This window comes from Gallinula chloropus (genome assembly GCF_964237585.1).
Source record: "Gallinula chloropus genome assembly, chromosome: 5".
In the NCBI taxonomy this organism is placed as follows: Eukaryota; Metazoa; Chordata; class Aves; order Gruiformes; family Rallidae; genus Gallinula; species Gallinula chloropus.
Window position 1 is genome coordinate 40106906 of NC_140090.1, and position 24922 is coordinate 40131827.

At 48.4% G+C, this 24922-nt stretch overlaps 1 protein-coding gene across 2 annotated transcripts in view; it reads left to right on the forward strand.

The window, feature by feature from the left end:
• Nucleotides 1–18193: 18193 nt before the first annotated feature.
• Nucleotides 18194–24922, forward strand: part of GLS (glutaminase) — a gene marked incomplete at its 5' end in the record, with an annotated part of 64463 nt that continues 57734 nt past the window's right edge. The window contains one exon of one of the 2 annotated variants that reach the window (XM_084264371.1): nt 18194–18558. In XM_084264371.1, the coding sequence (XP_084120497.1) occupies nt 18209–18558 (350 nt within the window). The remainder of the gene's footprint in view (nt 18559–24922) is intronic. The other variant, XM_084264370.1, reaches the window with a different exon arrangement.

The window sequence follows — 24922 nt, forward strand, 5'->3', positions numbered from 1 at the left end:
ACTTTGTGGAAGAAACAAAAGCACTGCTCACTTCCGCGTACCCAGTTTGCATTGTTTATACGGCATGTCCTTTTATTGGTTCTCCTCCTCTGACACACATACAAATGTTATTTTGGGATGGAGACGCTGCGGTGGTCTGTACAGTGGTGCGACTCGAGGAAGTCCCAGCAGCAATGAAGACACTTGCCCTGTGGAGCCTGTGCACCTCAGTGCCTCTCCTCACGCTGCAAACTCACTCGTTAAGAATATTTTTGTTGTCCCCTGGTAGCTGCTATGCTCTCCTGGCCCTTTGTTCCCATCACTGCAATGGCATGTGTAAGATAACCCATGAAAGCGATGGGAGGCATTACGCGGCCCCGCCTGATAGGCAGCCCTTCTGTAACACAGTAGCCCCGGCTGTTATCTACAGCGAAGCGCACGCTGATGCGCAAATGCCTTTGGTTATTAAGAGATTAATTTTGGGTGGAGCAGTAAATCCCCCATTGACTGTGCAAATGCCCAGGCACCCGTTCAGCAGGCTCACTGCCACTCCACCGGAGAGCTCGGAGGCAGCCCTGCTCTGCCAAGCCAGCACAGGCAGACGGGGCTCCTCTCTGCACCGCTCTGGTGATGGGGGGGAGAGGCTGCTATGGGCTGTTTTTCTGGGGCAAAGTGCTGGTCAGTATTCCTTCTAAAAGGAAACAGGACTTAGTGAGATGATGTTTCATAAGGCAGGTAATACGTAATGCGGGCAGCAACTGCAAGGGGATGAACTGCAGCTCATCCCTTCAGCTAACAGGACTTCCTTCTTTTTCTTCCTTTTTTGTTTTCCCCCTCCACCCATGACATTTTTCCAACTGAATGCTCTTGAGGTTTGAGAAACCGCTGCATACCTAATGGCATTTCAGCTTTGGAAGTGAGTCACCTCCAAGCTGGGGAGTGCACAAGGGCTCCTTTCATTCACCCCTCAGAGCAGGGTTTGGAGCTGCTTCCCTTTAAGCAGAGGGATTGCAGGCCTGTGGAAAAATCAATAGGGGCATTGCTGATCGTTTACAAATAAATGATAAATTCTGTTAGTTTGGGGGAAGTAACGTAATTGCTGTTGCTTAGGCAGAGATGGATGAAGGCTAAAGATACTCTTGGCTGCTGGCTTGCTATCCTCAGCTGCCCCGACTGCTGCAGATTATCACCTTCTCTGTCACTATGCTTCACCAGTTCACTGAATCCGCACCCTAAATTGGATCTGGGAAACAGGTTTTCTTTAAAAAAAAAAACTTAATTTTTTTTTTTTTTGTTAGGCAAATGTTTAATCAGCTTTACAGAGTGGTCAGCGAGGTGTTAATTGTTAAGGCTTTATGGGTTAGAATGGTTGATGAAGAATAACTTTGCCCAGGGCATCGCGATCATGTGCAGAACTAAGTACAAACTTACCCCTCTGCAGCTCCTTGGAAAATCTGGGTTGAGCTTGAACCTCACCCATTCCAGCACAAACGCGGTTGGGCTTAAACCTGGCTGCCAGCTTGATCATTGTACAACTATATACATACCCACTGCATACCTTCTTTCACATCTCAGTGTTGCTATTGCGGCAATTGAAGAGCTTGCCATCTTCCTGTTTCTTTGCAGTCCCTGTGTTTGAGACAACAGCTGCTTTTAGCTAAAGGCTTGAAAGGGAGTTGGTCAGGCCAGCGTGTGGTAGCCTTCGTGAGAGGACTCCTGGGAGGGATGAGTAAGGGCTTGGCCTACCCCCCTGGTAACTCCAGTCATCTCAGGGCATTGTTTGGGGGGGCTTTTCCTGTTTTCCATAACACGTGACCATAACGTGCAGGGATCAGGGGCGAGGAGCAGAGCTCTCAAGTTAAGTGCTATATGGGCATGTGATAGAGACAAGTGCTGAAGAGTTTGCAAGCTATTGTTGGTGTGCAGAGCTAATTGTACAAGCATTACAATCTCTCTGTGCTGTTCGGTGTTTTGGGGGGTGGGGTGGTTGGCTCATTTTTTGTTGTGGGTTGGTTTGGTTTTTTTTTTAAATGGTAAAGTCAGTTGGCATTTAGCAAAGGAAAAGAGAGGAATCCTGGTTTTCTTTCCAGTGTGATGGCAGTACAATGGGAATTGGAGAGCAGGTCTATTTTTGCCGTGAAGACTACAGGCTAAGGGAATAGTGAGCCTGGAGCTTTGCCTTATAAGGGAACTGCCAGAAAGCACAGCTCTCCAGCGAGCCTCTCCTCAGCACAGAAATCCCAAAAGCAGCAGGATGTGTCAGAAAGGAGCTTTGTGGGGATGGTCAGAAAAACAGCGCTCCTCTAAACCACAAAACCTCAGCGTGGAGGAGGCCACTGGCTTCCATCTGAAGAGAGGTGTGTGCAGGCATGCCACAGAAACATCTACACACTTGCCTGAGCTAGAGCCTCCTATTCTAACAACCAGTGCGGAGAGCCTCTGTTGCGGGTCGGTCCTTCAGCGGACTTCTCCTCAGCTGGAAGCTGTGAACACCTTCTGGGCTATTGGGCACTTCCAGCTGGCTGGAGAGAACTTCTTCCCCTGGTTTAGGAAGCATTCCTGGCTGTAGCGCCTGGTTGTCACCCCTTCCCCCTGTCTAAGCTGTCTTCTCTGTGACTCTTGGACAGATGGCTTGTGCTGCAGTCTGTAAGAGCTTCATCCACCTGCAGATGTGCCTGAGCAGCCCATGGGATTTGAGAGGGGAAATCAGCATGATTGGTCCTCTTGCCGTGCCACAGGTCCCTTCCTGTGATAGAGTGGTGCTAGGGAGACAGCAGTGATGCTTTGCAAAGGCTGCTGGCTCAGCAACAGCAGTAACCACTTACCCTTTTAATTAAAAAGCATATTATGAAATGTTCCTGAAACCTTAGTGTAAACAGACATTGACAGCACTGGTTTTGTTTGAAGTCTAATCAATTTAAGTAGATCTGCTAATGTCTGCCACGCAGCCACGTGATTCCCTTGGGTTTTGGCGTCTCGGCTGAGAGGCAGCAAATGCAGAGGGCTTGCTGAGGAGGGGCGGGAGGAAACAGCCTTGGTGGGAGCTTATAAGGCCGTCTTTGTATGGAAGGTAGTCTCCCAGAGCAGAGCATCGTGGCGATACTCCCCCCCTCGTCCTCCCTCCTGTGCTGCAATTGCTGGTCAGTAGAACATACTGTTGGACAGAAACTGAATTAACAGACAAGATGTGGGGGAATTCCCCTGCTCGTTTTAGAAAAGGGTCTCAGAAAACTGAGAAACTACTGCCAGTTTGGTATGCGTGGCCTGCTGCCCAACAGAAGGGCTTCACCTGATCATACCTGGTGTTGAGCCCAACTTTGAAGACTACAGCGCAGGGCAGAGACCTCCCAGTGCTCTGGGAATTCAGAAGTGCTCCCAAACATGCCAAAAACCTCCATCAACCCCCTGGTTTGGAGTTAAAAAGGATTCTCCCTCAAGGGGAGGGGCTCAGTGCAGACCCCTGGATACTCTCCACACCTGGTTAGGACTTTTGGGGGAGCAGGTTCAGCTGCAGAATGCACCTCGAGGGCACGTGGTCATGTAACGTGTGAAACGTGCTCGCAAGAGCACTCACACACCACTGCTATTACTGGGCAGGGGACTTGGTGCTGCGTCATGCAGCCGTAAAGCTGGGGCAGTTTTGAGATGGTAAAGATAAAAAGCTGTCCTAAAGGAAAAGTATGCCCCCCCTTGCTAAACAACTGACAGCATAAAATGGCAAATATACATGTGAGTGTGTGTGTGTGTGTGTGCACTGCTGTGCACTGTAAAACTTTGTTTGTGCAGAAATCACCTGGTATCCAAGAGCTTAATCAAGTCTGACGGATGAGTTAAAGTTACACTTCAAGAGCAGTTTTCAGAAACACTGGGACATTTCCTCGAGTTTGGTATGTATGTATGTAAGTGGGTCCATAGAGCCCTGATATGTCACCTTCTGCCCACAGCTGGGGAACAGTGCACTTTGCCAAGAACTCTTAACAGGTTTTAGCAAAAGCGAAGCCCTGGGAATAACACCTTTCCCACAACGTTGTTTGTATTAATGCTGTAAAAATTTGAATTTAAATCAAATCAATCCCTGTTTTCTCCACATCAGTGCAGTACCCTTTCTCCCAGTGGGACAGCTTCGCTCTGCGCTGGAGCAGAGCACGCCACGCCAGAACCTGTCAGAGCTAGAAACATGATGAGAGGTACCTGTTCCTCAGGGAAGTTAAAGCTGTATGCTTCCATCTCAGGCAGGAGTTAATAATTGATCTTCCCCAGTTGTAAGCTGCATGCTTCTGAGAAAATAAAAACAAATGTACATGGCTGCCCTGAACAAACATCCCTGTGTCTGAACATGAACTGCTAATGAGTAACTTTAGCACATAGGGTAGAAGGTATTTGGTATGAGCCCTGGTTAAACACCCTTGGCTTTGCCTCTTGAAAGTATGGCAGTGGCTAGAAAAATACTCTTGAGCATTTTTTCTATTTATTTAAATCTACAATTTTTGCATGTGCTTTCCCTACCCACTCTTCTCCACCTGGCATCTATCCCTGAATGTGTAAGGCAAGTTTTTGGAGTGGACATAATCACACAGATGTATTGTTCCAGCTGTACAGTGTAACTTCCCTTTGATTCACAGGCTCATCTGGGCTGACTTTCCACACACCTCATGCTCTTTCAAGCAGCAGTGTCTGCAGGGTGACGGTGGTTGTCACTTGTGCTGTCCTCCTGAGTGTCCCAGCCAGGTGGCCTGGGATCCACTACCTGCATTGCACTGCTGCAGCACTGCCTGACAGCTGAGGTCCTGCTGGAACTCTGCAACAGGAGCCTCAAGGAGCTGGTGTAGCACATACCCAGCACTATGTCTAGTAGCCTCGTGGTTCGGCACAGTCTTTGTAGGCAGGCAGAGCCCCTGCAAGGGTACGAAACAGCCGTGGCATTTTGCAGCACTCTATCTGGTGTTATGGGATGGCGGCTTTTTGATAAAAGTCAAAATGTAGGATAAATTTTCTTTCACTGTAGAAGAAAAATCCTGTGAGCTGGTGGTCATCAGGACGTAATTCTCTGGAAAACCAGCCTTACCTGGATAGAAAAGCTGTAAGATATGGCTTGCTCTGCTCTTCATGAGAAAAACGTTTGTGAGCACCCATCTTAAATATGTGCCCACATGGCCAGCAGGCTACTTAACCATGACCATTCCATTTTGAAGCCGGAAAGATGTCCTGTGTGTGATCCCCATCACGGTATTCCTGTCACAGCTACCTGTAGCACAATCCTTTCGCGGTCATTACATTGACTGATGACCCGCTGGGTGCTGTCATATGCTCCAGCAAGACAGTCTGCCTTCCAGACCTGGCATTCGTTCCTCCAAATGCCAGTTTGGAGGGGATGGAGGGGCACCAGGCAAGCTGGGGGGACTCCTGTCTCACCTCGCTTCTGCTGCTTTCCTCTGTCAGTTCCAGGTCCTTGTTCCCAAAACAGCCTGCCTGCATTTCTCACCGATTCATGTGCCCTGTTACTTCTCTGTATGTCTTCAGCATCTGTCTCCCTGGCTGACTCTAGCCAGATGCTGCAGGCTGCGGCTTTAGCTCCTGCACCGCTGGCCACAGCTGAAAAAGTAAGTTTGTGGGAGAGTGGTGGCTCTGACCAAGCACCCACTCGATGGAGAGATGCTCTGCAACATCCTTGCACTGTCAGCGTGCCAATTGTGTCTCCTGGGCTTTGACTATTTGGTTAGAGAGTTGATTCAGACCACGAATGAAATCTGTGTGACCTGATGGGCCTGACCCCGTTGTGCTGGGTACAGCAGGTATCCAACTTAGCGTTGCTGAACCTAAGATCTGCGTGCATTCCACTGTTGAAGCAGGGACCTCAGAGCCTGTAAGTCAGTCAGTTGATCTGGGCTGTAAACCTTTATTTTTGGTGTGAGTAGGTGTATTTTGGCTGTGTTGATGCAGCCTTCGTCATCTAGACAGCTTGGCAAGTAGCATTTGCAGTATGAATTTTGTCTGGTGCTGTCACTCTGGGAGGTGGTGATGACTACCAAGACGGTCAGGTTGCCTTACGTATGTCTTCTGGTGGCTCTGCTGTCTTGTACGTTCTGTAGGGCAGCATTGACACTGGGTGGCAAGACAGGAGAAGGAACCTCCCGATGCTGCCAAACCACGAGTTATGCCGGATGCAGGCAGTGTCGGGGTATGACTCACAGGATGATATGTCAGCAACGTGACCTTCTGAGCTGGGGCTCCGAGCCAGTTGGAGTGCACAGACTAGCTTGCTCGATAACTGAGCAGTGCTTTCTTTGTTCTTGCTGTGCAGCCTCTTGGGTGCCACAGCTGATGTTGCCTGCATGTCCTGAGGCAGCTGATGGAGCACTGGACCGCTGGTAGTCCTCTCAGCGGGACTTGAGTATTGAAATAAGCATGGGGGAAGGGGGCAGAGGGGGGGAGCAGCCATTCACTTCCAGATGAACAAAAAAGGATCTTTTCCTCTTGCCCTGTGTCAGAGCTCTCGGGGTGACTTAGCGTATCCCAAAATGTGAGTGGTTCATAACACCGCCCGTGTAATTGGTAAGGCTTTCCAGACCAAAGCTGTCGCGTTTGTGTCGCTACAGCTAGAGCATTCCTCGTAGCCTCTTTTATCAGGCACCTTTACTGGGGCAAGGAAAGCTCGCTTTGAGCAGTTGCGTCACTACCGGATGGCCGAAAGCCCCAGCTCCATTTATCTTCAGCTCCTTGGAAGTGCTGACGGCTGTCGGCCAGGCTGCAAAAGATGGCTGCGAGGGGAGGATGATCGCGGCACTCCTTTCTGGCAGCAGCCAGGAAGGATGTGTTTGTGGTGAGGAGAAGCCAGGCACGGGTACGTGAACTCTGTCTGCGCACACCTGAGAGAGTGGAGGGGAAGCCTCACAGGAGTCTGTTTCAATTCTCGGGGTTTAGAGCTGAAAAGCTGCGTAGGTTAGCAAGGAGCGTGTTGGTTCTGTATGCAGGAAGGCTGCCCAGAAGCATGGAAGCTTGCCAATAACTCTTATTTCAAGTGCTGTGACAGGTCACGTCCCTAGTGTGACTGAGCTGCGCTCCCGTTCACTGGCATATCCTCCCCGTGCCCAGCTGAACACTGCCGTGGGCATGCAGGAAATCCTGTACGGCATCAGAGAAGAGACCCTGTTGTGTCGTGTGGGGTTTGCACTCAGTCATGGCTTCCACATGGGATTAGGACAGCATCTGCACTTTCCCTAAAATAATCTTCAAGTATGCTCACAGCCGGCCTTCACGGGGGTGTCCCCGAACTCATAAAGTGAGCGAAAGGGACACCGAAGCCCTGCTTTGCAAGGGCAAGCCGCAGCCGCAGGACTTGCCAGGGAGAGCCCGCGAGCTTCATCTTACATCTGCTTCCAATCATTCCCATTTCCTGGATAATGGTGTTCATTTCCTTCCAGACGTTACTTGCCTGGGAACACAGTAACATCTGCTTCTCCAGGTTTCACGAAAGATGAACTTCATCGTGGCAGAAAAGCCTTTTCTTTTTTGGTTTTGTTTTTTTTTCTTTTTCTTTATTTCTTTCCTTTTATTGTTCTCAGAGCAGTTGCAACACTTATAAAAACTATAAGCTTGTCCCTGTGTTTGGCTATCCGATAAACAATTTCTGCTCCTACTTGCTTGCAACCCCAGACCCAGCTCCAAGAGCTGATCCACCCCACTGCATCTGTGCCAGGAGCCGTTCTCCCATGTGCTGCCTCGTGCTGTGCAGAAGTTGAACGCATTGTCGGCGCCATGAAAACGTACCTGCGTTGCAGCTGGTGCTGCTGAGCCTGCATCAGATGCTGCGGGAAGAAACGTTTCCCATGCAAAGGTACTTTCAGTCTGCTGCACTAATATGAGTAAAAGCTGAAAAGATTCACGACAGTGGGAGAAAGTGGATTATTTGCTCAGTAAAAAAACCCACAGCAAACCTCTTTAAATGGTTGCTCCTCTGTGTAAGCTTGCACTCAGAGTTCTGGGGTATTATTTTTTCCCCAGTAGAATCGTTATAGAATCACTTATGGACCATAGGCCTTTTTGCATAAACCCAAAGCTAATTAGCTTTGTTAAAAATGCTGCGTACCTCATGATTGCCAGTACCATCATTCCTCATCACTTTCCTCCTCTTGTCAGTATTACTATATAGCAATAGCAAGGAAGGAGAAAGAGAGAAGTGGTTAAGAGTAATTTCATTACTGTGCAGCCCACTTCTACAAAATTTCACCCCCTTAACTATCTTGTGCCTTCTGGGGGAGACTGGTATCTCCACCAGCTTCTCAACACCTTTGGAGAAGGTGCTTATACAAGTGCCCTCTCTCTTTGGCCATTGTATGGCCTTTCAACAAGCTTGCCCAAAGCCTTGGCACGCACATGAGCTGTGACCCGGTGGACAGAGCATTTCCTCAGACATCCCTTTCTGCTCAAGACAGAGCGCCCTGCCATCCCCATGCGTGCTCTGCTGCGAGGTAATGTGTAACACGTTGTCAGACCGCTCAGAAATAACCTTCTCCATCCATCTGCCGCTCTGATCTGAAAGTCTCTCGGAGCTGAAGGTTAAGCAGGTCGAGTTCCAGCTGGAATAAGCAGGCTGGTTTATACCTGAACTCTGAAATGTGCATTCAAAGGTTACAGCCGTAACTTTTGGTGCACAGCTGCCTATTACCCATGCCCTTGAACTCAGAAGACCGGCAGGTAACAGAGGTACAGAGAAACTAGCCTTGTCCTGCTCCAGGCAGCCTGAAGCCGCTCTACTGCTCTTTTTGGGGCACAAAATTCCCAGCGTTGAGCTTCATCAGTACTCAGCAGGCTCATGGCTGCCCAGCTGAGTACAGCAATCTGGCGACTACGCTGCTTCTGCCCTTCATCTCACGCATGCGATGCTCTTCTGTCACGCACGATGCAAGCCTCGACATGCTGATAAATGCTGCTGAAATGTTAGAAGCACACAAGGGACAGAAAGAAGCGGGTAAGGAAGCACAGCTGTAAATGCCGCTGAAGCTGCTCCTTACTTTTCTCCTCCTTGCAATGTTTAAGAGACAGCGTTGGAGCCCATTGCGTGCCATCTATTCAGGGCTGCAAAACAACCTGCTGGCAGTGGGTTTTTTTCCCCCCTTCAGAACTACTACGTGGGAAGAGCACCATTCCTCGTGGTTTTCTTTTTCCAGACTGCTGCTTAAACTGGCGGCCATCCCGCACAGAGCTGAGCGCATTTCGTCTGGGCCACACCGAGCATCCGGAACTGGGCCAAACACTTGGGGAAACGACCGGCAGCATTCCACTGCACGCATACCTCAGCTTTTCCTCAAGCACAGGGTCACTGGACTGAGCTGGTGGATGCACCAGTCCATTACCTTCATAAGTTAATGGTTCTTGTTATGTGAATTAGTATTGAGAAGTAAATTAACCTTTTCCCTGTTAGCTGTTAAAAAACGAGGGTATAATCTCTATATTCAGGATGTTTGTAGAAGATTATTACTTACTAGCATGTGGATTGTGATTGATTATTTCAAGTTCTAGTAATCATTAACAACTACTGGTAGTTTAAGAATTACTTTTTATTTCAAAGGGTAGAATTTGTTTGGCTTTACACCAACGTAGATTAAGTGAGCCATGCTGACAAGTTATTACCTTCCTCTTCAGTCCCACTGCTGCATCAAGAGGCAATAGAGCTCTGCCGCTTGAGCTTTTTCAACTCTGAATTTCACCTCTAATACTAGTAAAATATGTCAACATATCAAATGATGTAACTGATGGGTAAAGCAGAACAAAATTAGTCACCATTTAAACTATTTTTTAAACTACTTTTTTTTTTTTAGATCATGCTTTCTCTAATGAAGTATAACAATCCAAAGGCGGAGCAATACAACTTAGAAGACAGATAACCAGAGACGCTCAGGGCAAGGTAAACAGAAGCTGAATAAAAGAACTGCATCACGAAAGTCCAAGAGATAAACCAAATTCACATCTTGTTTAAATATGATTAATGGGAGGTCACGTGCCCTAACTCAAGAGTTTGTAATTCTGCCACAGATGTGATGTAGAAAGGCAAAACTGGGGAGGAAACAGAAAGGTGGCTGGGTGAAGCTTTTCTAACCAGAGATACACGAATAACTGCTCATATCTGTTCTACATGCCTTCCGGCCTAAAATACTCAGCATCACTCACTTTCTGCTTGTTCTCTTAAGGTATTTTTGGCTGAAAGGGCTTCTGTGAGCACAGCCTGGGTCTGGGCTCATTGCTCAGAGAGTGTTGTAGCAGAGCTGATCCTTGGGTGTCTAACAAGAGTTTAGCGTAGTGCAGCATACCTATCATAGAGCCTGAAGGGGGGAAAAAAATCATGTCAAATGGGCTGCTACTGGTAGGCCCTATTAGATTTGTTCTAAAATTAGGCCTGTGATGTCTTGGGTTGATTACTGGAAGGCATTACAAGGTTATTTTGTGTGTGAGTATGTGACAGAAGAGGGGATGTTCTAGTAATTCCGGAATGGCTTATGCTCCCTCCCAAAATCAATATAACCCTATTATTCAGGCAGAAAGCTGATTTAGCTTCATGCTTTATTATAAGGACATCTAATTGCCTGAAGCTCTGCTGGTTGATCAAGCTGCCACGTGAAACCTTATCTCAATATCCGAAATACCCGAGCGCTTAGACATTGTTTTAAAACTGCCTGTGACAGGAAGAGCGTGAAGCCAGCTGTGCGACAACGTCCCTTTCCTGTGGCACGGGGGCCAAGCATACTGAGAGAAATCAGCAACATTCCTGGGCTACTGCTCTTCTTTTGAGCCATCCTATGGCAGGCCTGATTCAGAGCTGCTCAGGACAACTTTCATGGTTTTACCAAGGGGAAGCTCATCTTTCTTTAAGGGGAGAGTTATCCCTCCTCAAGCTTTACCCCAGGCTGTTTCACTGGTGCAGTTTGCAGCTGCCCAGTTCAATGGCCTTGGAACTGCTGCGGGGGGCTGACACAGCCACAGCATGTGCATGGGAATGAGTGACTTTGCCACTAGAGATCGCATAACATTAGAAACTCTCCAAATTTCAAGGGTGCAATGCAGTCAGTCGAGGCGAAAGCCCACATAATGGGTCTAATACTGCTATGGAAACTGTGCTGAGGGCTAAAAATAGTATCTAAAAAGTAGAGTTTCTTTTTCTTTTGTGTTTTTTCATCAACTCCTGACTTTAGTGGGAGATGTTTCAAGCCCTGTCTGAAAAGATGGAGCATTATGGAGTAGTCAAAGATGATGTGAAGATGTTCTGTGACAGCACTTAACTCCAAAGAATCACAAATCTTGATCTTCAGATGCACCAAAAATAGCAGTGAGAACATGGGATGTTTGTCTTTGTGGAAGTCAGGATGACCAAACGCACGTGTAAGTGCTAAACTAGTTATTAGTGAAAACACACAATTAATCCAAGGCTAAATTCCAACCTTGATTGCTCTATTTTTTTTTTTTTTATCTTTAGATACAGTTTTGTAAATCCCCCCTGGCCTGCTGCTGTGAGACCGCTGAAAAGTCCTTGACTAAACATTAAACACCCTTGGAGTGTGATGGTACATCGTGTGCTACTGGAAGTGCTGCTGGTAGTGTGCCCGCAGTCATGGGCACTATGTAGGCTCACCCAGAGTATGTGCTTTGTTAGGATGCTGCCCTTCCCTTCACCACCTTAAGCAAGTTAGATGTTTCCAAAGAGAGAATTAGATTGAGGGGGGGTAGGAAATCTTCTTTCAAGGTTATGTGCTTCAACAATTAGAAGACATCCGATGTTTGCCCATTGGTCTTTACGGGACTGTTTGTTATTACGCCAACAGGAGCTTTAAAAAGGTCTTGCAGCCTGCGAAGAGACTTGCAACTTGCAGTGGTCACGAAGGAAGCCTGAGCATTAAATCACCCAAAGTTTCCATTCCTCTTCCCTCAGTGCAACAACAGAAATTAGAAGGTGCCAAAATTAACTGGGCAGAAAGTGACATGTGGGTTTGCTAATTAATTACAGAGGTTGTGGGGTTTTTCTGGTACTGGCTTTATCCCCTGCACTCGAGCAGAGTGGCTCTGTGCACTTCAGATGGGCTTCAGGAGGTTGGAGACATCTTAACTACTTGGTTTAGCACCTTGGATGGGACAGTCTCCATTCCAGTCTGACGGCTTGTGTCTCTTCCTTGACTTTTCACCTTGTTTTGTTTTCCTCCAGGATGGGTAGCTCTGCTCCTAAGGCTGGGTATCCTTGTAAGCTCAAGCTTTTACATGGCCACAAGTAAATTTCAACCTCAGTTTGTGAACGGGCACACCCAGGTGTGTGAGAGGGGGTTTTTCCTACTGGGAGCCATTCCATGGGATTTGTTTGCCTGAGAGACTGCATCCCTCTTTTTGTAAAGGTGCTGGAATTCAGAGGGACTAGCTTGGGATGAGTGTGGCTGCAGTACACTGCCCTCTCCATCAGTTCAGGGCTCGGGTGGCATGTGCAGATCTTAATGGTCAGCCAGCTATCAGTCAGCACTGTAGTTTTGTACACGATGAGCCAGCCTGTGGTTAACCTCACTGCTTCATTAAATGCAGGCAGCAGTTTTACATGTCCGCTCTCTGCAGCAACTGGGCATGTGGTCACAGACTCCCCTGAGCTCTCAGGTGCTCTCATGTAGGCATCCAGGATATGATGGAGCAGCCTGGTGATGTTGTCACTCATTTCTCTTTGCTAGCACAAGGTTAACGTGGCTAATATTTGAGGATCAGGAACATGAATGGAAGATCCAATTTTGCTCCCACTCCTGGAGCAGGGCCTGGACTGCAGTTTGGCAGGCGTCATCAGAATTATGCGTTAAATATGAATGTGGATGCAACGTGTTGAGTTTGTAATGGTATGATTCGGGTATAGAGCAAATAACATGCAGCACGCTGGAAGCAGCAGGGAATACTTCTCTGCTAGATAAGCCCTTGGCTTCCGAAGGCAAATGTTCTGGTGTGTAAAGAGTTTCGCACCTGAAAAGTGCTATAAGGTGTAATGTGCATGAGGAACTATAGTGCTGTCCCGCCAGTGGAGATGAAAAGTGTTAACAAATAGAGTAACGGGAAAAAATCCTGACTAAGACACTGGACGATTAAGGCCATAATCCAGAAGCTGCAATGAGACTTCTCTGTGTAGTTGTGGAAGAGGTTTTGCCCCACCCCCCTCCCCCCAGCCTGGTAACAGGGACGCAGCATGGGAATGCAGAAGAATCAAGGTTACCTGTAGGTCAAATTTCACCGATGTCATCAGAGTCTCTTTATTATTTGGGCATACACAATGCATGTATTCATGTGGATTCCCTTTACTATTAAGTTATAGGCAGAGAAGCCCTAGTGATTGATGAATTGAGAGCATAACTGTACCACAGAGAATGTAAGTGCTCTGCTCACATGTGTGTTAAATCTAGTTCCTTCTCCTCCCTCCCACCCCCCTTAATACTCATCTCCCTTAATAATTTAATTTCAAGGCAGTTAACCAAGGATGTTACTGCTGAACCCCAAGCCATGGTGTAACGAAGTGACCAAGACACCCTATCAGCGCCAAGGCTGGGGAATAAACCCTGTCTCCCAGGACTGTTCCTGTGCAGGGATTTGCCTGGAATAAGAGCAATGAGAAAGGAGCTGTGCTCTCGTTGATGCACTATGTGGGGAAGGTGACTTGGAGTTTTTGCTATTGCTTGTCACTCCCTCAACTATGAACTTCCAAGGAAATTATTCCTCCAAATATTTTCCTGCTTCTTGGATTTCTGAGCTATTACGCCTAAACATTTAAACCTTTGAATTCTTAGATTGAATTGCAACTTCATTTACTGATTACGCTTCCACGCTCAGAAGAAGCTGTTCCCTATCCTCCATGTAACCTAATGCTTCTAGTGACTCGAGTGCCTTTTGTTCGAATCAATATCAAGAACGTTACTCAAATGTGCAGCAGATCAGACTCCCAATAGAAAAAAAACCTTATTTTTGGGAGCTGTGGCTGGAATCAGTAGGAGCACTTGATTGGGGCAAAAAAATTGCTGTGTCTGGTCCTTGGTGCTCTTTTGGAAAGCATTACCCAGCAACAAATGAAACAGAGCCAACATAACCATTTAAAATAGCAAAGCAAACAGTTCGTGTCGTAGTCAAGATAATCCTTAATTTCTGCTGCTTATCTGAGATCTGCCCCGCAGATCTGATGGGAGGATTTAACCTTCCTGAAAGCTGTTATCAGTGCATGGGCTTGAACTGAGAAGACCCCTTTCCACCTGCTTCTCGGAGCCCTTTCTCCTAGAAGATTAAGGCTGCTCCCTTTTTAGACAGAAAAACCTCGGAAATATGGATTAGTTTGAGGGATAGAAGTAGGAATATTTTGCTACAATGCAGCTTAAGGGAAATACAAAAATAACGCCTGCTTAAAAGATCCACTCCCCCACCCCCATCTTTACAGAAGGGCTGTGTTATCTTAAATTCTCATAGTTTTTGTCTCACAAAAGTACGAGCGGAGTTAAAAAGCACATCATTGGCTACAGCTACTGCTGGTTGTGTAACCTGCTCAAAATTAAAGCTATAGAGAAGTTGAATTCCAAATTTCTTTGTGCTGTGTTGGAAACCGTTTTTGTAATTCTCTGTTCCTGTTGTGCTACTGCGTGAAGCTCAGAACGGGGGAGCAGATGGCCTGTCTTCCCTTTCCAAGGAGACGGGAAATATCACTCTGTTCAAGAGGGAAGTCTAAGGGGAGGACATTCTCTGAGGTATGGAAAAGCCCAGTCTAATGCTTGGATCAAGGCAAAAAAAAAAAAAAAAAAAGAGCTGGCTTAACATGTTTAAGGTATAATACTTTTGAAAAGCCAAAGGCTGTATTTCTGATGCTGTCCTCTCTACATTTATTACGGCTTATTAGGAAAGGAAAAAAGGAAAGGAAAGGAAAAGAAAGGAAAAGATCTTTAAATCAAGACCCTTTAGTATACCTGAGCCTTTGGGAGGAGGAGGGAGAATCACTGGGTGAAACTTCTGGGGCTTAGTCACAGTAGAAGCGAGGAGTGATGGCCTGAAATAGGCAGCAAAAGTTCTCAGAGTAGGGAATGAGTCATTATTGGCCTTGAACTTTGTGAATCTGAAACTATATTTATCATTTCGCATTGTTCCCGAGCTGCGTGTTTGTAGTTCCACACGCAGAGCAACTCGCCTTTTCTGCCCTCGAGAACTGAAACATGCATGAGAGAAGCTCAGGATTAATTTCTTGAAGGGACTCGTGCTGGGAAATCACCAGGTGGGAGGCTGATGCTACAGGGTTAAATGAAGGAATAAAGCAAGAGCATGCAAAGCAGGAAAAAAAAAAGGAAATGAGTAAAATGAAAGAGTTCATGTAGGGTCAAGCATGTGTAACACAGGGTCCTGCCACAAGCAGCAAATATTTTTGCTAATGTGGTACTTTTTGTCTTTTCCTTCCCACCACCTTATCTGCACCATTCTGAACAGAAACCAGAGCACTGAAAGGAAAGATCCAGATCATTACATTTCACATTATTCCTCTTCGTCCCCCTTGGCAGTGTTAGGGGATGAATTAGACAAGTTTTTTGAACCAGGCCAGTTGCTGAACAGCTGGCTGGTGAGAGAGTGCAGCTGTTGCACCAAGAATATTACCTTGGCACTAAAAATCATCACTTTAAAATCTTTGAATCACAGAGTCACTTAGGTTGGAAGAGAACTTTAAAATCACAGAGTCCAACCACAGCCTAACCCTGCCTACTCCACCTCTAGCCCATGTCCCCAAGCGTAACATCTACATGCCTTTTAAATACCTCCAGGGATGGTGACTCCACCACCTCCCTGGGCAGCCTGTTCCAATGTTTGACAGCGCTTTCCATAAAGAAATTCTTTCTGATATCTACTGTAAATCTCCCCTGGTGCCATTTGAACCCAAAACCTTGTGACTGTCTATAGAACTGCATGTGTAGCTAGCAAACAAATGTGCAGGGCAGCAGTCCCAGCAGAGGGAATGGAGAAGGTGCTTAGGAGACTCCTGTCTTCACAGCATTTTACATAACGGCACTTAAAAAACAAGAAATCATCTTATTGGGTGCCAGGGCAAAAGAAGCAGTTCCTGGCTCACCAAAAAGAGTTAGCAAATGGAAATCCGGAGTCAGTTCCAGGAAATTTAATGGGTAATGCAGCAAGTACGCGAGACTGTAGGCACTCTGCATTTCTGTATGTGAAGTAACCGTAGGCCAGGATTACACATCCCACACCGATACATATTCAGGTTTCCTTGCTCAGTGGGAAGGAAAACCACCCCTGCGCTGGGCTTCGTTTAATAGGCCTACGTTATCTGTCACCTTTACATCTGCTCCCAGAACCTCTTGCGGCCGTTGTGTCAGTTTATTAGCAGGAGGAACTCCTGCGGGCATCTGTGCTGCGATGCGAGTGTAAGCAAAGGCTGTTCTCAGTGTCTGTAGAGAGCAGTGAGCACAGAAAACAGGTAACAAAACCTGCCTCTGCGGTTTATGTGGCCCTTCAGCAGTCATTTACTATGCTCTAACAGCCAAAATTTTCAGTCTGAGGGGTGGTGGGAGATAAATTAGCTGCGTGTTCCGAGTAAAGCATTGCAACGAGATCATTTTAACTTGGCGTTACACCTCATCCACCCCCCAAAGACAGTAAGCACACTGAGAGAAATAAACCTCGATGCCTGGGGGAAGCTGTTCACCAGGAAATCCAGCAGCAATAGGCTCAGAACTCTGGAAGCATTCACACTGTGGACCCCAAAGCAAGAAAGCCAGTGGCAGCGTAAACACTGGTTTTCTCGCGTTGGCATTATGGATGAAGCAGGGTGCCACAGATCCCCCCTTCTGCTGCTGCCTGTACAAGATATAAGGTGCTAATATGGATTTACGCTCACCTAGGCAAGACTTAGCCCTCGGGTTACGGTTACGTGAGTGAAGGGTCTCACCCAGTAACTGCAAGGCCCACAGCTTCCAGGATGCTGTAGGCTGGGGATGGATGCTGTACACTGGGGATGGATGCTGTGACAGACGTGCCAGCGTGCGCGAGGGGTGACATTTATGCCTTGCGCTAGACGCTGTGGTTATTTTCTGCCACTCCTCCCGCTTTGGCCTTTGGCGTTGCATTACCATGGGTCAGTCGGTTCCCAAACTGAGACCAGTGGGTGGGCAGCAACAGTAACATTTTCACGCTGGCCAGGCGTTTGGTGACACGAATACGGGGCGCAGCCGCACCCCGATTCACCCAGGTGCCCAGCTGTTTGTACACCTCGCCGGGTGGCGCGCCTCCCTTTGGGGTTTTTGGGATGGCAGCGCGCCCCGGCCCCCCCCCCCCGCAACACGCTCCGGCATTGAGCCGTGCGGGACCGAGCCCCAGGCGCCGGTGAGCGCCGTCCGCGGGGTGCGGGCGGGGTTCTTGCACGGAATCGCTGCCCACCCGCTTGTGTCTCCCTAGCCCTTCGCTTGCGGGGGCGGCCGAGGCAGTCCCCCCGCCCGCTCGCTCGCTCGCTGCCCCATCCCGCCCGGCCGGCGGCTAACAACGGGGCGTTTTTAAAATGACCCCCCTCAAAATCGCCCGTATCCATGGCAACCCGAACCTGGCACCGCCGGCGACCAAGCCGCCTCTAACCCTCCCGCAGGCCGGACGCGCGGCCGGGAGCGCTTCGCGCTGCCGCGGGGCCCGGGGGACTCCCGGGTTCGCCCGGCGCCGGGGGCCCCGCCCCGCAGGTGCCGGGCTCGCCCCGCGCCCTTTCCCCGCCGCCTCTGGGCCCCCCCCTTCCTGCGTGGGGCGGCGGCTTCTCCAAGTTTCGCCGCTCGGGGAGCGGAGGCGGCGGGAAGGATGGGCTGGCCTCGGTGCGGACAGCAGCCCCGGCCCGCTACGCGCCACCACCCTACCGCGGGCGGTGCGGACACCCGAAGCCCCCGCGGGGGGGCGCTGCTATGCCCGCCCCGCCCCGCCCAGCTCGCGCCCCGCTGGCGGTACGGGCCTCGCGTCCTCGTCCGCCCCCCCGCGCAGGCCAGCCCTGCCGCGCCGTCGGCCTCGCGCGCCGAGACCCCCGCGGCCCGCTCGTCCCGCGTCGGGGGGGCGTGGCCCGTCCGGAGCGGCGTCAGTGCCGGCCAATGAACGCGACGCCTGCCTGACAGTTACGCGGCGGCCTCCAATCGGATGAGAAGGGGCGGGCACGGCGGGGCGCGAGCGGCGCCGCAGGCCGCCGGCTGGGGCACTCGGCGGAGGGAAGTGGCGCAGCATGATGCGGCTGTGGCGCTCGGCGCTGCTGCGGGAGTTGCTGCTGCTTGGCCCGCCGGGGGCGGCCGGGGCTAGCGGCCCGGGACCCGGCGCCGGTTCCAGGCGCCTCCCGCCGCCTCTGGCCGCTCTCGGCGTGAGCCCGCCCGCCTCTCGCCGCGGCCCGGGGTTGCCCCCGCTGCCTTCGGCGCGGGGCTTGTGCACTCGTTCGGAGGGAGCCTTGGAGGAGCCGGGGAAGGGGGCGCAAGCGCCGCCGCCGACCCCCGGCGAGCCCCCCGTCGACAGCGGCCACAACAATAACCACAGCGGCGGCAAGGAGCTGACCGGAGGCGGCGGTGGCGGCGGGGGGGAAAAGTGAGTGCGGCGGGGGCGTGCCGGGGCGCGGGCGGCGGGGCTGGGCCAGGCCGGGCGGCTGGGGATGCGGAGGCGCCATGCGAGCGCCGCCTTCCCCCTCGCACACGCGTGGTGACTGCGGGAGGGGGCCGGGCTGGGCCGGGCCGGGCGGGGTGCGGGGGCCGCCGAGCCGCTTCCCCGGCAGGTGCGAGGGCCGGCGGCGCTGCTTCGCGCGGGCATCGTCTCTCCCGGGGGGATACCCCGGCGGCAGCGGCGGTCTTGGCTCTGTCACGGCCGCTCCCCAGGCTCCGGGTGGGGCGCGCCGCGCCTGTGTGGTGCGTGCCTGGGGCGGGGCGGGCCCGGCTGTCGCGTACCGCCGGGTGGGTGCCGAGGGGAGAGCGAAACCCGGCCACCGCGATCGGCCGGGCCCCTCGGGACGCCCGCCCGGTGCCGTGGCGCGGGGCTGCGCCGCCCGGTGGAGTCCCGCGGGGCGGGCGCTGAAAGGCGGGGCCGAAAGGAGGAAGGGAGCGCGGACGCGTGGCGCGGGCAGCGTGTGCGCTCCTCGGGGCTGCCCCGGCGCCCGCGCACGCCTCAGGCTCCCGCTGGGCTCGGGCTGCCCCGGCACTGCTGCTTGCTTAGAACGCGTCCCGGGAGGGCCGAAAGCTGCGTCATCTTGCATTAATTATTAAAGGCCATGCAGGTGGTGTACGGTTCTGCCTCGGAAGTTTTGCAGGCGCTGTCTTCTTCCAGTTCTGCGTCTGGTGCAGCCGGGGATGGGTGTCTGCCCGCTCCTGGGGGCTGCAGAGCGCCTGCCTGTGCCCCGGGGAGGTGGTTTGACCCCGGGTGACTGAGGGCCGCGCAGGTGATAGAATAGTAAGGCCCTGTGTGTTTCTGAAGCCGATATCCCTGCACTTAAAACCTGAAATATCCCTAAAATACTTGGTCAGGGACAGGTGTGCCAGCTCTGCTTTGCGTCGCTGGTAATGACCCGTAGTGGATGCTGCGGACAGATAGAGTATAACGATGAGGCACATGGATTGATGGTTCTCCTTGGCGCTCTGCTTTGGTAGTCCTTCCAACTACAAAGGCCTTAAAAGTTTTGTTCATTTCCCTCTTCTCGCCCCCATCTGACAGTTTACCCTTTGCTTCTTGTCTTTTATGAGAAGTTTGGCAGCTTGACTGCAAGCCCTGTGAAGACCCACTACCCTTGTGTGTGTCTGGAAAACTCCTCTTGGTCTTCCTATAGGCAGCCTGTGCATCTTCTTTGTGCCACTTACTGGGCCACATAATTTAAATATAAACCCAAGCCGCTTTCACAGGCGTCGCTGTGCTTATTACCTAGATGGGGAAAAAAAAAAAAAAGCAAGGCAGAGGAAATAAAGCCACGAAAGGAGTGCCTTGTTTTAAGTTAGAAAAATCTTTGTTAGCCTAACACTTAGAGAAAGCCTGGAAAAGATTCCGTAAGGCCAGTGAGGAGGGCTTCAGCCCTTAGCTAGTTAATAGTTCTCCTTTTGCGTTGTGTTTTTTTAGCATGAACTTCAACATTGCAGGCAGGGGAAGAAATAGTTCTCCACTTTCTCCAACCAAATTTCTTTTCTGGGTTCAAGCCTTCTATTTCAGTGAGATGTAACCTCCTTTAAAGGCATCGCTTATAACTTCTGCCATTAAATGCCCTTAAAATAGCATGCCTGTTAGGTTATATAGCCATATGTAATTTCATACACAATCATACACATGTTATTATTAAATTGATACTATTGTTCAGCATATATGAAGTCTTCTTTTTGAATTAACTCTATACATAATGCTTTAGAACAAAAACATTACTCAGCTGTGGCTTAAGTAGGTGTGGTTTACAAAGGTTATACTGCCATTTTCAATGAGAAATATAGACAGTGTGATTAAAAACTTAAGAAGAAACAGTCTGTCAACTGTGAGGGTTTTTTGAGGTTATCAAAAAGGGGATTTATTAAAAGAGGTAACATGTTCTTAAACTGAGCTTTTGTAACAGTTTCCTACAGCTAGCATCAGTTGGGGAAATCCTGCAGTTTCTAATATGTCTGGTAAGGCTGTGGAGTCACAAAGCAGTTACACGCTTTGTCATTCCTGGCTCTTGACAAAAGGATATATTTGAAAGTCAGATGCTTGCTTGCTTGCTCTTTGAGCTTTTCCATGAAATGAACACAGAGCAGTTGCGTAAAACATCTAGCATACAGCTGTGAACAAGGAAGAACCTGGAAGCAGTTTCTTCTCAGTTCAGGCTGTGCAGGAATTCCTGGTGGCATGTTAGTTAGGCTGCTGGATACTTCCATTCCTATTTTTCTTGGTGCACAATTACAAAGCTCTTCTTCAGACATTTGTAAATGGTGCATTACATGTGGAAATCGTTGCTGGATTGAGACAGAGTGCAGGATTCAGAAGAAGAAATAAGTTCTTCAAAAGACAGCTTTCTGGACTGCGCTGACAGCTGGGTTGAGCCAGGGCAGTCTTGGCATTCTGCTGATTCCAGCACTTTGCCATCCCACAGCGTATAACATTTTAGTTGTGCTTGGCAGGCGGTTGGTTGGTGGACCCAACAGGAAATACAACGATCTGTTCTATGCTTTCTAAAATTATTTTATTTGGTTGTACAGTCACAGTTCTACTTGACAGAAGACAGCACTAAGACTTTCTCGCTTGCTTGCTTGCCTAACAGTCCTTGTTGTACAGAAGAGTAGGAGTTGCAAGTGAAAAACTAACATCTTTTGTGCAAAGGCAAATTGAGAGCAGCTCAATTCATAGAGGGAATGAATGATGAGGTGTGTGGCTGATGAAATAACTCTTATCCCGTTGCATAACCAGAGCCTCACATGCATTTTTTCCTAAAGCTCTGCTGCCATCTCCTTATCCCTGCTATCAGGCCTTCACTCTGTGCCTCTTCACACCTGAAACTTACTGTTTTGGGAAGGAAAAATATTTGAACTTAAACTGAGGGTGGTCACCCATCGGTAATCTTGAATAACGAAGCCTGTAAATTAAAATACAATTATACCTGTGTTTGTGCCTGAATGTTTTGAGCATGATGGCCTAGTACAGTTCTAAATTGCAAGCTTGTGTAAGGTTTACTAGTGTTTACTTCTACTTTCAGTGTAGCTCTGCATTTGCACTTTTACTTTCAGTATAAGTATGCATTGTTCTCAGGTCTTATGCTTGACAGCAGTAGGATAAACATCGTTTATCTTGGTATAACCTATTTCTAAGTTACTAAGGCCTAGATTAAGGTGGGAGGGAGGAGCAAAACACTGAGCAACTTCCGTTTCTGAAGTATAGCTAAATTGCAGTAGGGATGGGTACCAGCATACAAAATGCAGCAAGGTGGTTAATGAAGTGTGGTGTTTTGTTTTCTTAAAATGACACGGGAGCGGTAGTGCACCATTTTGAGGACAGGGATGAATTCTGGAGAAATCTTTTCCTTTCACAGCCTGGACAGATTCCAGAGGAATAAGAGTAACTAGGCAGTGGTTCACTGTGCTGTTAGCTCCTGCCAGGGTGTGCCATAACATACGTGCAGAAGCAAGAAGCTGGTATAAGTGTGCTGTCGTTAGACCTTTCATAACTTCCTTAGAGGCTAAGGGTTTGAAGCTACAGTAGGTTTTTTTTACTATGAACGTGTTTTAGTGGGTATCAGAGTTTATAAACATGTCTGAATGTTGGTAAGTGGCCAGCTACATGGTTGCCCACCACTGTTAATGGGGTTAAGTGTCTATGCAAGTGGGCGGAAAGTAGTAAAGTGACTTGGCTTTTATTTTTGTTTATATTCTTTTAGTTGGAGATGAGTTGCCTGTAGTATTGTGACACATTTTTCAGGAGGCCTGATTTACAGTAGCTACTGACTGCAGGTTGCAGCCCTCAGAGCTTCCAGTTATTGTGACCTCATATTTTTATGTCTTGTGGTTCATAATGAGCCTGATAATGTGGTTAGCAGTATCGTATCTTTTTATTGCTTGCTGTTCTATAAAACCTGTTCTGTATTTTGCCAGTTACAGTTTGAAGTGCAAAGGAGGAATGTTTTGCAGGATTTGGAATTGAATCTTTTTCGTATTGTAGAAATTACAATTCACCTTTAGTCAAAATGAAATCCTCCATGGGACCTGGAATAAGTGTTGTACTGGTGCAGAAGGAAGAACTGACTGCGAAGTCCTTGTGCTTGGAATTCCTGGATTATGCTTTCTTTCCTTTAAATACAAAGAGCAATGTGGAGGATCCACAGGTTAGAGTATCACTGAAGAAGTTTAGTTGTGTAATAGCCTGCTGATTAATTAATTTTTTTTTTTTTTTAAAGAAGGGAAAAAGTACCAAGAGTCATTATTCATAAAATGGAATAAACTGGAATTTCCACTTTAATTTGACTATGGAAGTTCCCCAGCTTGAAAAACAGCTCTTTACAGCATGTGCTCAACAGCACTGTCTTGCTAAGTGTGCTCACAGTGCCAAAACATATTTTTTATGCTAAGCAAACACTAGTTACTGACATCACTGACTTGATAAACTGCAGAGCAAGCCTTTCCACCTCTATTTAGCTGATAAGCTTTATCAAAAGATGGACTATTTGACAAAGAGCAATCTTCTGTAAATAAATTGAATGCCATCCTCTTTGCTTTGGCAGTCAGTGCGGGTACGTGGTTAAATTAGGCTGACTGACCCAATATTGAATGGCAGCAGATGCGAAAGATGCAGAAACTATGTCAAGAGAGAATTTACGCTGTGAAAGGTGCTCATCACCTTCATAGATGAAAATCTTGGAGGGACAGATAAAAATCTAGGTTAAGTGTCTGAAGCTCTTTTCTGCACCATTCCAGATAATTTTTACAGCTCTTGCAAGCATTGAATTTCTGAGTAATATCTCCAAAACTTGTAATTAAATAGGTTATCAGTTAAAATTTTCCAGTGTGTTTGCCAGCTGGTTTTGTCAAAGTGAGATACGGGGATTGCCTTTGTCAGACCTTCGGCCATCCAGTAGAGAGTCTTGTGGCAGAGGCGTTGCTTAAAACATGGAATCTCCATGCTTTGGGGAGCTTCGTTAAATGCTCCGTGTTAAATGGGAAAAATGGTGGGGTGTAGACTGTAATGTAGCGTAGCTTTGAAAAACAGAGAGGTAGGATGCAGGCACAGGAGGAAGCTTTAATTGGTACTAGTTTTGGTTCTGTTGGCTTGACTGGACGTACTGTTCTCAAAGGATTGAAAGTGCAATGTGCTGCGTGGAAGACTTGGATTTTATTTAGAAAAAAGGGTGTTCAGTAATTTGCTCTGAGGTAGCTGCAAGTGTTTGTTTTGGTTGAATTGCCAGCCTGTCTGTGCATTAGTCAGCCAGCATCATTTTTTAAAAATAATTTAAAAAATCCAGACTTGAAGACAAGGAAAGTTCTGTTGGCTTACAAAGCTGTCTTCTGTTCTTGGTATGTAAGTACAGGGCTTTGCATAAATCAGAAATGAGAAGTGAGATATTTACTACTGGTTTTCACTGCTGGTTATGAGGAAGGGAGGGAGGTGAGTGCAATCTAAAGGTTGTCTTAAATTCAAGAGGGTATTTTGATTTAATCAGATTTTTATTAAAAATAATCATAAATCTCACCTTGTTTTGAGCTAGAGTAAGCTAGTATTAGGAGAGGAGGGAGCACTAACATCAGCCTGTTTGCATTGGCCTGTCTAGGCTCTGTGCTTAGTTCGAATGTTTTATTTTGGTAGCTGTAACCCCCCATACTGACACTTAAAGAATTCCTAATCTTGTGAAAACTTTCATGGCTAGAACTTAGACCTGCTTTTTGTACACACAGACACACATGTATAAAACCAGATAAATTGCCACTGAAAGTCCTAGATTCAGGTAATAACTTTTACATATTACGGTATATTGACAAAGTATTGCCCGTGTTACTAGATTATAAGATTGAGCTTTTAAGTTGATGGCTAAAGTAATGTAAGACTGCACACTCAACATTTCAGTTGTGTCTACTTTTACTAGAGACTGTAAAGCTTTTATTTTTATTTTTTGCTTGTCAAGCATCGGAACGCTGGCTTTCTTCAGACAGACTTTGCCTAAAAACAAACCCAAGCACTTCAGGGGACTAAAAGAACTGACCCAAAGCCCTTTGCTGTCCCTGCCCCTAGCAGCTTGGAAGTGCGTGTTCCAGCTGTATGCTGTGAGGCGGTACTTACAGGGGAAGCATAAAGCATTAAGTTGAGACCTGCGGTTCTGCCTGCTGCATGGTGCCTCTGGAAATCAAAGGTGAAACTCTGAGGTTACACCTTTAGAGACCTTGCAAAGGCTTTGAGAGGAAGCTGTCAGAATTACAGCTTGCTTTCTTGGTAGGATCTGGATGCTTACTCTGGTAGGTGTCCTCCATGT